Consider the following 14,051-nt stretch of genomic DNA (forward strand, 5'->3'; position numbering starts at 1 on the left):
AGGGAGGAAAGAAGGAAGAAAAAGAAAAACCAAAAGACCCTGTCTTTTACCCCAGCCTGTGTCACAGGAGACACATGGCACATGACAGAATTTACGTGCTTTCTTTCCGTTGGGGAGGTTATAGTGATTACCAATAGAGATGCTTTGTTCCTTGCACATAAATTGAGAACCAGTCAAGAATGAGAAAAGTGGAAAGAAGTACGTACACTTCTGTTCTGTAATCACCCCTCACCTCAGTGGTTGTTGAACACCCTGTGCCTTTGTTAGTCTATAGCTACTACAGTGAACTTGGCCAGTTACCCATGAAGCTAGTTTAAGAAATGTAGCAAATTAGGGCCTGGCGCAGTGGCCTAGCAGCTGAAGTCCTCACCTTGAAAGCGCCGGGATCCCATATGGGTGCCAGTTCTAATCCCGGCAGCCCTGCTTCCCATCCAGCTCCCTGCTTGTGGCCTGTCAAGGCTGACCCAAAGCCTTGGGTTCCTACACCCGTGTGGGAAACCTGGAGGAGGCTCCTGGCTTCGGATCAGCACAGCACTGACTGTTGTGGTCACTTGGGGAGTGAATCATTGGACGGAAGATCTTCGTCTCTGTCTCTCTTCCCCTCTGTATATCTGATTTTGCAATAAAAATAAATAAATCTTAAAAAAAAAAAAAGAAATGTAGCAAATCAGATATGGTTTCCTCCTGAATAAGAAACATTGTTACACTGAGAAACTGAGTTATTGCTTTGTTTTCTTTCAGGATTTAGTAGCATACTGTTGAGGGGATCACATTTCGTTATTGTAAAACCTTTTCTCCGTGTTTCCCAGAAGACTGTAACCACAGCTTCTATGATTACCACAAAGACACTACCTCTCGTCTTGAAAGCAGCCACTGCGACCATGCCAGCCTCTGTCGTGGGCCAGAGACCTACCATTGCTATGGTGACCGCCATCAATAGTCAGAAGGCTGTACTTGGCACCGATGTCCAGAACACGCCGGTCAACCTGCAGACGTCCAGTAAGGTCACTGGGCCCGGCACGGAGGCTGTCCAAATTGTGGCAAAAAACACGGTCACTCTGGTAAGCCAGCAGCTGTTGAGGATGGGTGGCCACGGGCAAGGGTGCATTTGTAGCACTACAGGATATGCATTTGTAGCACTTGAGCTCCAGGGTCCTGCTGTGGTTCTCAGCGGCCAGCCTTCTCCCTTCAGGCCAGGCAAGGGGCCCTGGCATCCCTGCTTGCTGCTCAGATAACTTCAGAGATGTGTTGACACCAAGGACCCGATTCAGGGCGTTATCTGAGGTTGAAATACAACCTGGTGGAAATGCCCTTCACAGAGGCATACACGCTGTCTCGCTGCAGCCTGACCGCAGTCCTTCCTGGGAAACCTGAGTGCACAGCTCTGCTGGAAATCTCCCCGCTAAGCTTCGCAGGTCCCCACCGCATTCAGTGGATGGCCCCTGGGAAGTGCAGGAGGTAGCCCAGGCCCTTTCAAACTAGTCAGCAAACTCGAAAGCTAGAAGCACCGGTGTCCGGGCTTGATCAGAAAAGGATCTGTTCAGGAAGGAAGTATTTGAGCAAGACTTGTTAATGAGATTTGTAGGATTGAACCATTTAGAAAACTGATGTTCTCAGAAGCTTAAAGGAACTATATCCAAATTCTGATAAGCAATTCATTTCTTAACATGGTGGCTAAGGGCCCTTGGTGGCTTTTAAACGGTAACCAGTGATGAGTGAAAGTAGAGAACAGTAACGTGAAGTTCTATCCCTTACGCAGGAGTTCTTAGAGCAGCAGCCAGATCACTCGGCCAGATGCTGAGAGTTCGAACATTCTCTGCAGAAATAAAGTCCTTTGCTGCTGAAGAACACTCTTACATCAGGAGCAAGCCCATTCTGCCGGGCAGCAGGTCTACTTCGGACCCACTTTTTTTTTTTTTTTTTTTTTTTTTAGATTTACTTACTTTTATCAGAAATACAGAGTTAAAGAGAAGAAATACAAAAATCCTCCACCCACTGGTTCACTCCCCAGAAAGCCACAACAGCAGGAGCCGAGCTGAGCTAATCCTGTGCCAGGAGCCTGGAGCTTCTCCTCTAGGTCTCCCACATGGGTGCAGGATCCCAAGGACTTGAGCCATCCTCCACTACTTTTCCAGGCCACAGCAAGGAGCTGGATGAGAAATGGAGCAACTGGGACATGATCCGGCTCCCATATGGGATGCTGGCACTTGGAGGTGGAGGATCAGCAGTTGAGGCATTGAACCAGCACCTAGTCTCTTTTTTTTTTTTAATACAAGCAGATGCAAAGGGTTTTTGGTTTTTGCTTTTTTTGGGGCCAGGATGAGGGAAGAGGAGTGTTGTTTTTATTTTGTTTTTTAGTGCAAGAGTTCTTGAATGTCTCAGACATTGCCTAAGGTTACTGAGCCTGCTCTGTTCCACACAGGCAAACACAGTGTTTCTGTGGGGTAGAGTACCCAGACCCAAGAAGACAGTTGCCTGAAGCAGTGTTAACTCAGACAGTAATTCTATAGTGGTTGCTTACAGAAAGTACCATGTGATCCAGAGACTATTGATGCCAGAAATAAGAATGCCTAGCTTTGATACTGAACCATGATTGTTCTCTCTGGTTTATTTATCTGTCCCATTTTTTGTTGTTTTTGGGTTTTTTTGTTTTTGTTTTTGTTTTTTTAGCAGGTTCAGGCAACACCTCCTCAACCCATCAAAGTCCCACAGTTTATACCCCCTCCTAGACTCACTCCACGTCCAAACTTTCTTCCACAGGTGAGTAAACCAGTGACAAGCCCAGGGAAGGGTCAGGTGGAACAAAAATCTTCCTGGCCCTTTTTAAGCAGCATGCAGAGGGGCTGTGAGCGCAGCTGAATGCGCGTCCTAGCCATGCCGCATTCGCAGCCACTCGTTCCGACCGCTGCTCTCTCTGCCATTCAGAAGCTTGTTTTATGGTTGTGATCTGTTAGCAATGACCAAAGGGAGTGGCGGGGACAAAGAAAAGGAAAAAGAAAATTTCCTAAATGTAAAACAATTATGATAACACCATTATGAACCTTATGGTAACTTACTGCCTGGTAATGGGGGAAATATTCAATTACTATTTTAAAATTTATTTCCCATATGCAAAAAAGAAAAAAAAGAAAGAAAAGAAACAGGGAAAGAAATAAGAGCCAAACTAACCAGTAGAAACCATTTCATCCTCATCTGGAAAGTGATGCTGTTGAGCCTCATACCTCATATGTAAAACCTTGACATAAAGGTTTAGGTCTGCCTGTTCACACTGTCCTGGGTGTGTTTCTCCTGTGTCTGGAAGGCCCCTCCACCTTCTCAAGGTTAAATATATGAACTTCAGGGGTTTTAACTTGGCACAAAGGATGAAAGTCCTCTCTGAGGCCCCGAGTTTTGGGCAAAGAGAAAAAATAAAGGAATTTTGTGCAAGGTGGTACAATTTCTGCATGGCCTCTGGGGAGGGAGGGTTGGGTAATGCTAGAATGAGATAAGATGAATTCTGTCACTTATTAGATAAATCCTTAATAAATGCCTTGGGCAGCAAACACTGACCTGGGCACTGTGGCGAGGCCAGTGTTCAAGACAGGCAGTTGTCTGCCACAGAGCCTCAGGCACATACAGGTGCCAGTTATGGGAAGGACAGAGTCATCAGAGCCTGTGGGAGGCACCTCCAGCCTGTTTTCCACAGTGTTAGAGAAAGCTTCTATAAGATTTCCTTAAAGGGGTGACATGCAGTCTGAGACCTAGAATTTTACCAGAGTTGTCCTGACAAAGTTTGGGAGAAGAATAAAAATGTCCCGGGCAGAAGGTGGAGCATGCATGCATGTTGGAGAGATGTATGTGAGTTTCAGGAACCAAAAGAGATTTGCTGTGTGAGCGCAAAGGGCCACGTGGCTGGAGCTGAAGCCCCAGCAGGGCATTGCTCCAGAGCCTGTGGGCCCTTTGTTGTTGGCAGGAACTGGGCTTTCTTCCTACAAGTAGGGGTACCTGTTAAACTAGAATTTCCAAGTCCTTAATGTGATATTTATGTCTCACACAATCCCTCCTGTCTGTGTGTAGAAGAGATTGAAGATGACCAAGACTGTGGGCAGAAAGAACAGTTAGAACACTGTCGTAATGGAAACAGCCAGTGTGTGGAGAATCTTGCTGTATACCAGACCCCATGCTGGATACTTTACAGGGGCTACTTATTTTAATCCTCAGCCATAGTAGGTATTACTTAGCTAAGGGGTCTAAGTAGGGTCTAAGAGGTCTAATCTTTAGGCCTTAGACCTAAAGATTTTTCAAACAAGGGATCGCAACCCACTAGTTGGCTAGCAAACCAATTCAATGGATTGTAACCAGAGTTTTAAGTAAAATGAGTAGAACTGATTAGGAAATATTAGCAAGTTGCTGTGTCCTCTACTACATGCAGGTTTGCTTTGTAGATATATACATGTCTGCCTGTGTATACCAACTACAGTATAAAATGAATATCCTACTGTAGGTCAGTAACAACTACCACCAAGTTTGTTATGAATTCAGCCAAACTTTCAGACTCAACGTGGCTGTCCCAGGCCACGCTTGGCATGAGGTAGAGCAGCCTGTCAGTAAGATGGCATCAGACATCTTTCTTCAGTGGGAGTTCCTATAGTAGCCTATTCACCGGTCCCTGGAGCTGCCCAGGAAGAGACAGTGGGAAAGAGAGCCCCACGTAGAAACATCCCCCACAGGAGCCAGGATATCTTGTTGCGGTTCCCTAAGTATGGCTTTCAGGGTCTCCACATTGGACCTAGCCAGGTTACCATCATCCCACTTACAGAAGGCTGAAGCACCAAGTCCCATCAATGGAACAGTTCTCTCCATGCGAACTGGTATGTCGAGTACTATCATGAGTCCTGTTGCCTGGTAGCATTGTTGACATACCTACATTTATTAGGTTTCTAGAACAGAACCAGAGAGTGAACTGCAGCTTCAACTCTCATGCATAAGGCAAAACGGTGTTATCTATAGGGTCAATGTTTAAAAATTTGTGATACTGGCATCAAAAGATCAGGTGTGTTGCCTAGGGTTACAAAGCTAGCCAACTGACAGAACCATGATTTGTACCTAGGCAAGGCTGCCTCCATGTTTTTAACACCATTTTTTTTTTTCAAGTCATCTTTTGGTAAACCAATTGTAAGCTAGGGTAGTTGCAGTGAGGATAAAAAGAAGTCATGGATTTGGGAAGTATTTAGGAAATAGGGTTGGAGGAATAAGAAACATCAGGTATTATTCTAAAGCCTGTTATTTACTAACGTGATTATAGGAGGAAGCAGCAGAAGGGGGGCCCTTCCACCCATGTGGGAGACTCCGCAGAAGCTCCTGGCTCCTAACTTCAGCCTAGCCTGGCAGACCCTGGCCATAGCAGCCATAAGGGGTGTGGGCCAGAAGTTCGTTCGTGTTCTCTCTCTCTCTCTCCCTCTCCTTCCCTCCCCCTCCCTCCTTCCTTCCCCTCCTTCCCATCCTTCCCGTCCTTCCTCTCTCTAGCGCTTTCAAATAAATAAATAAATCTTTTAAGAAACCAAGAGTTTGAGGGCCAAAAACGGGGGAGGGATGACCTGAAGTTGTGCATGTAAAGAGACTATGCTCATTGGTGACTTCCTTGCCCGTCTAGGCATAGGTTCTAGCAGAACCCGTCTCTGGTTCCCTCCTTGGAGCTCGGGGAGCTCAGACTACAGAGCTAGCATGGTACACAAGAGAGAGCTGAGGGCTTAGAACAGAAGCCCTGTGTGGGTCTTTGTAAGAGCCGATAGGTTCTTTTTAAGATGATATGTCCCGAGATTTATAGAATTAATAATATCAAGATAAATATTAATAAATATTTGCATCGAATAGATTGATGTTTTAGATTCATAGGACTTAAGAAGCTTCTTTAAATAATAGAGTAATTTTGTTTCTTTCCTTCACAGGTTCGACCCAAGCCTGTGGCCCAGAACAACATTCCTATTGCCCCAGCACCTCCTCCCATGCTGGCTGCTCCTCAACTTATCCAGAGGCCCGTCATGCTGACCAAGTTCACCCCCACTACCCTCCCTGCATCCCAGAATTCCATCCACCCTGTCCGTGTTGTCAATGGACAAACCGCAACCATAGCCAAAACGTTCCCCATGGCCCAGCTCACCAGCATTGTGATAGCTACTCCAGGGACCAGACTCGCTGGACCGCAAACTGTACAGCTAAGCAAGCCAAGCCTTGAAAAACAGGTACGGGTGTGGGTGTGTGCCTGGCCTGGGCAGTAGCTGGGCCATTCAGGTGTGTCTGGGATGTGTCTAAATATGTCTCCTCAAGGGCCCTTCCTCTCAGCACCCTTATCGAACACCTGCTGCTCATCCAGTGATAGTTCGTTCACCAATCAATGCCAGGGCCGCTCTTTCCAACAAAGTTGGCTGAATCTCTTCCCCTCTGATAGTGGCTTCAGATTCTTGTGTCAGTGGGCTCCCCCTGCTGGTTCTGATGCAGAAGTTCATGGAAGGGCTCTGTGGCCCCGGGTCAAGAAGCACTATGAGACAGTCAACAGAAACAGCCACATTAATTTCAGCCCAGATGAAGATATGACTGAATAAGGAAACAGGGGAAGGGATTTTATGTGAGGCATTCATCTTAATTATTATGGATAATGAGCCAAGCAAAAAAATTTCAAAAATATTTTCTAAAACTCTGAAGCAAAGCAGGGATGGTGAAACTTTTTTCTGCCAAGGGCCATTTGGATATTTATATCATCATTTGCAGCCCATACACAATTATCAACTTAAAAATTAGCCTGCTGTAGATTTATTGCCGAATCCTGCCTCGTCTTGGCTTGGCAAGGCCTTACACAGCAACATGGCCTAGACAGTCTCCATCTCTGCTCCACAGCATCAAGCCGCCTCAGCTGAAATATTGAAAGCTGTCATTTAAATTTTCTGAAGTCAGAATTTCTCTTTTAAACATGAGGTTAGAGGCAGGCCTGGTGGCACAGCAGGTGAAGCCACAGCCAGAAGGCCCGCAGCCTGTGTCAGAGTGCTGCTCGCAGTGCCTGCTGCTCTGCTGCTCCTCCGACTTCCTGCTCATGCGTACCGGGAGGAGGCAGGTGATGGTTCAAGTACTTGGGCCCCTGTTCCCTTGGTGGGAGATCTGTGTAGTTCCTGGCTCCTGGCTTCAGCTTGACCCAGCCCTGGCTGTTGGGAGTGAACCAGTAGATGTAAGCTGTCAGGCTCGCTCCTGCCTGCTTTCTCACTCTCTTGTTCTTTCAAGTAAATGGAAGTGAATACACTTATATAGCAGAAAGTTAAACTTGTAACTGTTACTAAGGAATTACGCTACTGTGATAATATGGGGGAAAAGATGGGAGGGGAAAAGTGGGGACAAGGAGGTATCCATATACATATAAAATTATGCCATGGAAAATAATGGAAATAATAATAAAAAATATATCATTTTAAAAATTTAAATTAGGCTACAGTGTAATACAGGTGACCTCTAAACATTCTTAAAGCTCCTGTGGCAGAAAAACCCCTAAAAACAAGAAAAAGGGTTTCTAGGCCATCAGCTCAACTGAATCCTATTAAAGACAGCCCAGTGATGAGAAAGAAGAGTGTTGAAAGCAAGCCACACTCTTGCAGGAAAGCTGCTGTCAGCAGTTGCTGTCCTGTGTCCCACCCATCAGATTGGGCTTTTCCCTCGTTGAACAGTAGGGACCCTGAGGCTGCATGTCCGCACACGTGCTGGGGAGTGAGGACTTCCTGCTGCCCAGAGAAGCCGGGAGCAGCGAGCACTACGCCCCTCCCTGGGCAGCTCTGCAAGCAGCAAACCTTACCCACAGAGCAGCTTCGAGACCTGCTGCCCAGGGTTCCACGGGAGAGGGAGCCTGCTCCACGCCCAAGGGGCTTCCAGGGACACTCTGGGAGAGTATCTGCCTACGTCTTCTATTTACTGGCAGCAGGAGTGCAGTACTAAAACACTGTGGGTCAGGTGCATAACTGCACAAGCGTGGACAGGGATGGATTTGGAGACCATCTGCCTGGTGCCCTGCGCTGGCTCCCAGGGGCACTGATGAGCCCTGTCGTTGTGTTGAAATACCATTTCATAGCACAAACTTAGATTTTTAAAAATTCTCTTCGACTTCTTCTTGTATAATTTTACTCCCAAGTTTGTTGTTTTTAACAGTTTCTATTCCTCCTGAAGTTTTTTCTGTACATGCTCACACATTTTTAAAGAGAAAAAATCAGGAGCCTGATGCGATAGCTTAGCTGGCTAATCCTCTACCTCCAAGTGCCAGGATCTCATGTGGGCACCAGTTCATGTCCTGGCTGCTCTGTTTCCCATCCAGCTCCCTGCTGTGGCGTTGGAAAGCAGTAGAGGATGGCCCAAAGCCTTGGGACCCAGCACTCATATGGGAGACCGAAAAGAAGCTCCTGGCTCCTGGTTTTGGATCAGCTCAGCTTCAGCCATTGCGGCCACTTGGGGAGTGAACCAGTAGTTGACAGATCTTTCTTTCTGTCTCTCGTTCTCTCTGTAAATCTGCCTTTCCAATAAAAACAAATAAATCTTTTTAAAAATTCTTTATTCAAAAGCAACTTTGTTAGAGGACTTGGGGCCAGTGTAGCGGTATAGCACGCTAATCCTCTGTCTGCAGCACTGATATTCTATATGGGTACTGGTTCGTGTCCCAGCTGCTCCACTTCCCAGTCCCACTCCATATTTATGACCTGGGAAAGCAGTGGAGGATGGCTCAAGTCCTTAGGGTCCTGCACCCACATGGAAGACTCAGAGGAAGCTCCTGGCTCCCAGCTTTGGACTGGCACAGCTCTGGCCATGGGGTCATTTGGGGAGTGAACCAGCAGATGGAAGATCTTTATCTCTGTCTCTCCCTGCCTCTCTATGTAACTGGCTTTTCAAGTTAAAATAAAATAAATCTTGAAAAAAGAATAAAAAGAGGGAGGGGGAACCTAGTAATGTATAATTTAGTAACTGGCTCTTTTTCCACTTAATAGATGTTGAGCATCTTTTCATGTCCTGGACTTACATGTTCATGGAGCTTTTAATTTTAAGTATAGCATTAAAAGATATTCGTGCTGATTAGGAATGTAAAAAAGAAATTGAAGCAGAAAATTCCATGGTCTCTCTTGTTTATGCTTTAATAGGGGAATTCAGTCATAGCTATTTCAGTTTAACAAACCAGTTGGCATAACAGTCTGCCACATTAGTGAGCCCAGTCAGCACAGTCTCTAGACTACATTCCATTCTCAGAATTCTCTTACTTGAGTTCTTTCTACTCCTTTTCCCCTGTCTTATGCTCCATTTCCAGGATCACATGTGTAGCTGTTAAGCCATCTCAAAGATGGGCCAAGAAGGAAGCAATATAAATAGCCATGGAAGTTTCACTTCGAGTCTGTCTATAGAATCATCAAGCCTGTGTCCCACACTCTCTGTGCAGTGGGCTGCTTTATGATCTCTGCTCTTTTAGGGCAATAACATCATTGATTTAATAATAAGAAAAAGTGTTAAGCGCCAGCTGCTGTTCCCCACATGGTGTCTGCATACAGGGGTGAGTCCACCCTTCGCTGCGTGGAGCTGGCTCTGCAGCACCAGGCATCAGCACCCATGTGGCACCCATCAGGCTCTGCCGCAGAGGAGGGAGCACAGCACCTTGTGAGGGCCTGTGGAGTGTGGCCTTCCCACAGGGGAGGACCGAGGTGGTACCCTGGACCACACCCGTGATTTCACTGCTTACCTGGCCTCATTCCGTAGGAGAAGCCACATTCCACTGTGGCTCTGATAGCAGGTGGTGGTGCTCAGAGCACAGCAGCATGTTTCCGACCGGAAAGTAGACGGAAACAAGGAAGCAGACCAGTGTGTTCCATCTCTCACCGCTTCCCTGATCCTCTCCAGCTTACTCCTACAGCTTAGCTCCACCACACTGTGCCTATTGCAAGTGACTTCTCTACCCTGTCTACACCCTGCTACAGACATCTCATGTATGTCCCCAAGCCTGAAATACTGGGATGGAGTTGGGGACAAGGTTCTACAGGAAGACGGTCAGGTGGCCATCCTGGCCCCTGCTTCCATGTATATGATTTTCATAGGAAGCAGCACACATCCCCTGCAAAAAAAAGTGCTTACAAGTTGAGACCATCATCCAATGCATGATCAGGTTCCAGTCACTTCCTCATGTGAGTTGAGGACTTCCCTCAGGCTGCTTTAACCCTGATGCCGCAGTAAGGAAAACAGATCCAAGTGACCAAACCGGATTTTGCTTTGTCCTTAATCCCAGTTTACTTAACTTGGTTTCATTTACTGTGTAATTATTTGCATGTACTTTTTTTTTCATGCAGCCAGATCTCAGCTGGTGAATTTGAAATCTAGGATGTATAGTTAAATTTAACTCTGTACTTATCTATGATATTCAGGTTATTTTTTAATTTATTTTTACCAGAAAGTCAGATATACAGAGAGGAGGAGAGACAGAGAGAAAGATCTTCCATCTGCTGGTTCACTCCCCAAGTGGCCACAAAGCCCAGGGCTGAGCCAGTCAGAAGCCAGGAGCCTCCTTCAGATCTGCCATGCGAGTGTAGAGTCCCAGGGCTTTGGGTCATCCTCCACTGCTTTCCCAGGGCGCAAGCTGGGAGCTAGATGGGAAGCGGGGCAGCTGGAATACAAACTGGTGCCCATATGGGATCCCAGCGATGACTTGTTAGCCACTGGGCCATCATTCTGGGCCCAATATTTAGGTTATTATCTTTTATAATACCAATAAGAAGAAAAGCACTCCAGGACTTAGCAAATTCAAGTAGCCATGAATGTGAAGCAAGCATAAGCTGCCCAGGAACAAACAAGGAGACTTTTATTTTGTTGCTTTCAGTGGGAATCTGAATGCAAGAGAAAGCACTTTTTTTATTCCTAATTCCTCTGTAACATAGTAAGGGAGACAAGCGTACTAGTATTTGGCAATAGAAAGTGGAAGACTGACAAACTGCAGTGGGATGTGTTCCATCTCAAGGAAGCAGCTGCCTCTTGGCAGTGACCAGTTGTTACCATAGAGAGACTTTTCTGAGAGAAGTCCCAAATTTGTGTGTTTTGAAAAGATGCCTAGTTTTAAAAACACTGAACAGGCAAAAGAAAAGAAAAAAAAAAAAAAAAAAAAACATCTGCAGGGCAGCTTCAACTTTGAATAAGATATTCTAATTTCTGTTAGCAACCAAACTTTATAATTAGTCTTTTTTGTTTTCTAATCTCATTTCTTTAAAAAATTAAAGTCACATCACATAAAATTAACCACTTTAAAAGTGAGCTATTTAAAGCCCAGTGCAGTAACATAGTGGCTAAAGTCCTTGCCTTGAACACACCAGCATCCTGTATGGGTGCTGGTTCGTTTCCCGGCTGCTCCATTTCTCTTGCAGCTCCCTGCTTGTGGCCTGCAAAAGCAGTCAAGGACGGCCCAAAGCCTTGGGTTCCTGCACCCATGTGGGAGACCTGGAAGAAGCTCCTGGCTCCTGGCTTCAGATCGGCTCGGCTCCGGCCATTGCGGCCAAATGGGGAGTGAACCAGCAGACGGAGGATCTTTCTCTTTGTTTCTCCTTCTCTCCATAGATCTGACTTTCCAATAAAAATAAATAAAATCTTTTTTTTTTTAAGTGAGCTATTTAGTGACATTTAATATATCCACATTTATGTACAACCGCTACCTTAGTCTAGTTCCAGAACATTTTTGTTAACTCCAAAATAAAACCCAGTATCCAGACCTTGCATGGTGGGCCCAGTGGCTAGGTCCTCACTTTACACACACCAGGATCCCATGTGGGCGTCAGTTCATGTTCTGGCTGCTCTACTTTCCATCCAGTTCCCTGTTTGTGGCCTGGGAAAACAGTGGAAGATGGCCCAGAGCCTTGGGATCCAGTGCTTGTGTGGGAAACCCAGAGGATGCTCCAGGCTCCAGGCTTTGGATCAGCTCAGCTCCAGCAATTGCAGCCACTTGGGGAGTGAACCAGCAGACAGAAGATCTTTTTCTCTGTATCTCCTTCTCTCTGTAAATCTGCCTTTCCAATAAAAATAAAAAATATTTTTAAAATGAATGAATGAATAAGTAAATAAAAACAGCATCCATTTACCAGCTACTTGTCATTCACCTCAGCCAATGCCCCTGGCAGTTAGCAGGTGGCCTTCTCTCAGTAGACTTGGCTGCTGTGGATATTGCGTGTAGGGAATCATACCGGAAATGACCGTTTGGTTCTGGCTGCTTCCACTTGGCACTATTCTTTTGAGATTCTTTGACCCTCACGTCCTGTGTCAGTGTCGTCTTCCCTTTTGGTGGCTGAGTCGTATGTGTACACGTGTGCTCAGCATAGTCTGTACGTTCACCTGCTGACGCCCTTGGAGGGTTTCCACTTTCTGGCCATGTGACTAGGCCTGCTGTGGGTGTCCACACAGAAGCTTGCGTGGGAATCCCAGGAGCAGTGCCGGAGCAGCCTGCTTTCTCCATGTCCTTCCCAGTGCTTATGGTTTCCCTTGTTTGGTTTGAGCCATCCTAGTGGTTGTGATTCTGACTTGCACTCCCCTAGTGACTGACAGTGAGGAGCAGCTTCTCACGTGTTTCTTGGCAGTTTATATGCCTTCTCCAGAGAAATAGCTTTTCCAATTCAGTTCCAGATTTTAACTGCAGTCGTTTGGCTCTCGGTTGGTAAAATTAGACTCTTGTTAGAGCTGTGATTTACAAATATCTTCTGTTCCATCAGTTGTCTGCACATTCCTCATGCTGACTTTTGATGCACAGCTAAGTTTTGTCTTGGTCTTGTACCCTGAAACTTCACTGAACTCATCTGTTGGCTCTAGATTGTCTTGTAGATTCTTTGAGAGTTTCTGCATATAGGATCATGTCACCTGCAAATACAGTAATTTTGTGTCTTTCTTAAACTGGATGACTCTTCACTTTCCTGCCTAATTGCTCTGGCTGGAATGTCCACCCCAATGCCAGTCGGCGGTGGTAGGAACTTCCTTGTCTTGTTCCTGGTCCTTGGCAAGTGAGTGGGCCTACCGTGTGTCACCAACAGAGTGTGATGTCTGCTATGTTTCCTCACAAATACTCTTTGTAGAAACGAAGAAATTATCTTCCAAGTGTTTTTATCCTGACTGGATAGTGGATGTTTTTGAAATAAAGGTTGTTATTTATTTAAGGGACACAACACAGTAATTAGATTTATACGTACAAGGTGAGATGCTTACTGCAGTTAAGCTAATTAACGTATCTGTCTCCTCACGTCATACCTTTGTGTGTGTGTGTGTGTGTGTGTATTATATTTTGTATTATATTTTGTCAACTGCTTTTTCTCTGCAAATTTAGATGATCATGTATTTTTTTTCCTCTTCAGTGTGGTAGAGGAGTGGTCTTCAAGAATATTTGTGTTATGGAAAAAGTATGCATATACAAAAGTAAATTTATCTTTTGATTTTATTTTCCACAACTTAAATCCCCATATTACATAGATTTTACTATTCCTGGGATAAATTCTTCTTTAATTTTATTACAGTCCTGTGCTAAAATCATTCAACATGCTGTTAGATTCACTTGCTAGTGTTTTGTTAAGAATTTTTACATCCTGGGTTAAGAACCCGCATTTTCTAACATATCAGTCACTCAGTACAATGTTAATTAACCCCATAATGTTGGAAACTGTTGTTGATGTTATGTTATGGCTTTTAATTGGTTGGAACAATATTCTGCCAGCTATGCCTTCACACCAGAGTTGGTCTCCCCAAGAAACTGTTGAATTGAGCTGGACAATAAGATGCTGGACTCTATGCATGTCACATGCTTGCAATGAAAGAAACAAGATTGGATTTGAACTGTAATACTGCAATAAGGTGGAGTAATTCACCATGGGGGGAGGGCACAGGGAGGGGTTGGGGGCACCTCAGAGCCTATGAAACGATGTTATAAATGAAATGCAATAAATATGTAAATTTAAAAAAAGAAAAAAAGAATTTTTACATCTTTATTAATAAGGGATGTTGGATGACTCTTTAAATGTTAGAATTCATTATAATAATGCCATTTGGTC

At 45.2% G+C, this 14,051-nt stretch overlaps 1 protein-coding gene across 11 annotated transcripts in view; it reads left to right on the top strand.

The window, feature by feature from the left end:
• The window catches only part of PHF21A (PHD finger protein 21A), a 208,397-nt gene that overhangs the window by 171,814 nt on the left and 22,532 nt on the right, over window positions 1–14,051 (top strand). For 6 of the 11 annotated variants that reach the window (XM_058663109.1, XM_058663112.1, XM_058663111.1 and 3 more), the window contains 3 exons: window positions 810–1,061; window positions 2,671–2,760; window positions 5,928–6,221. In XM_058663109.1, coding sequence (XP_058519092.1) covers window positions 810–1,061; window positions 2,671–2,760; window positions 5,928–6,221 — 636 coding nt within the window. The remainder of the gene's footprint in view (window positions 1–809; window positions 1,062–2,670; window positions 2,761–5,927; window positions 6,222–14,051) is intronic. The other 5 variants (XM_058663118.1, XM_058663115.1, XM_058663119.1 and 2 more) reach the window with 3 other exon arrangements.

Source organism: Ochotona princeps, chromosome 4 (genome assembly GCF_030435755.1).
Source record: "Ochotona princeps isolate mOchPri1 chromosome 4, mOchPri1.hap1, whole genome shotgun sequence".
Lineage (NCBI taxonomy): Eukaryota > Metazoa > Chordata > Mammalia > Lagomorpha > Ochotonidae > Ochotona > Ochotona princeps.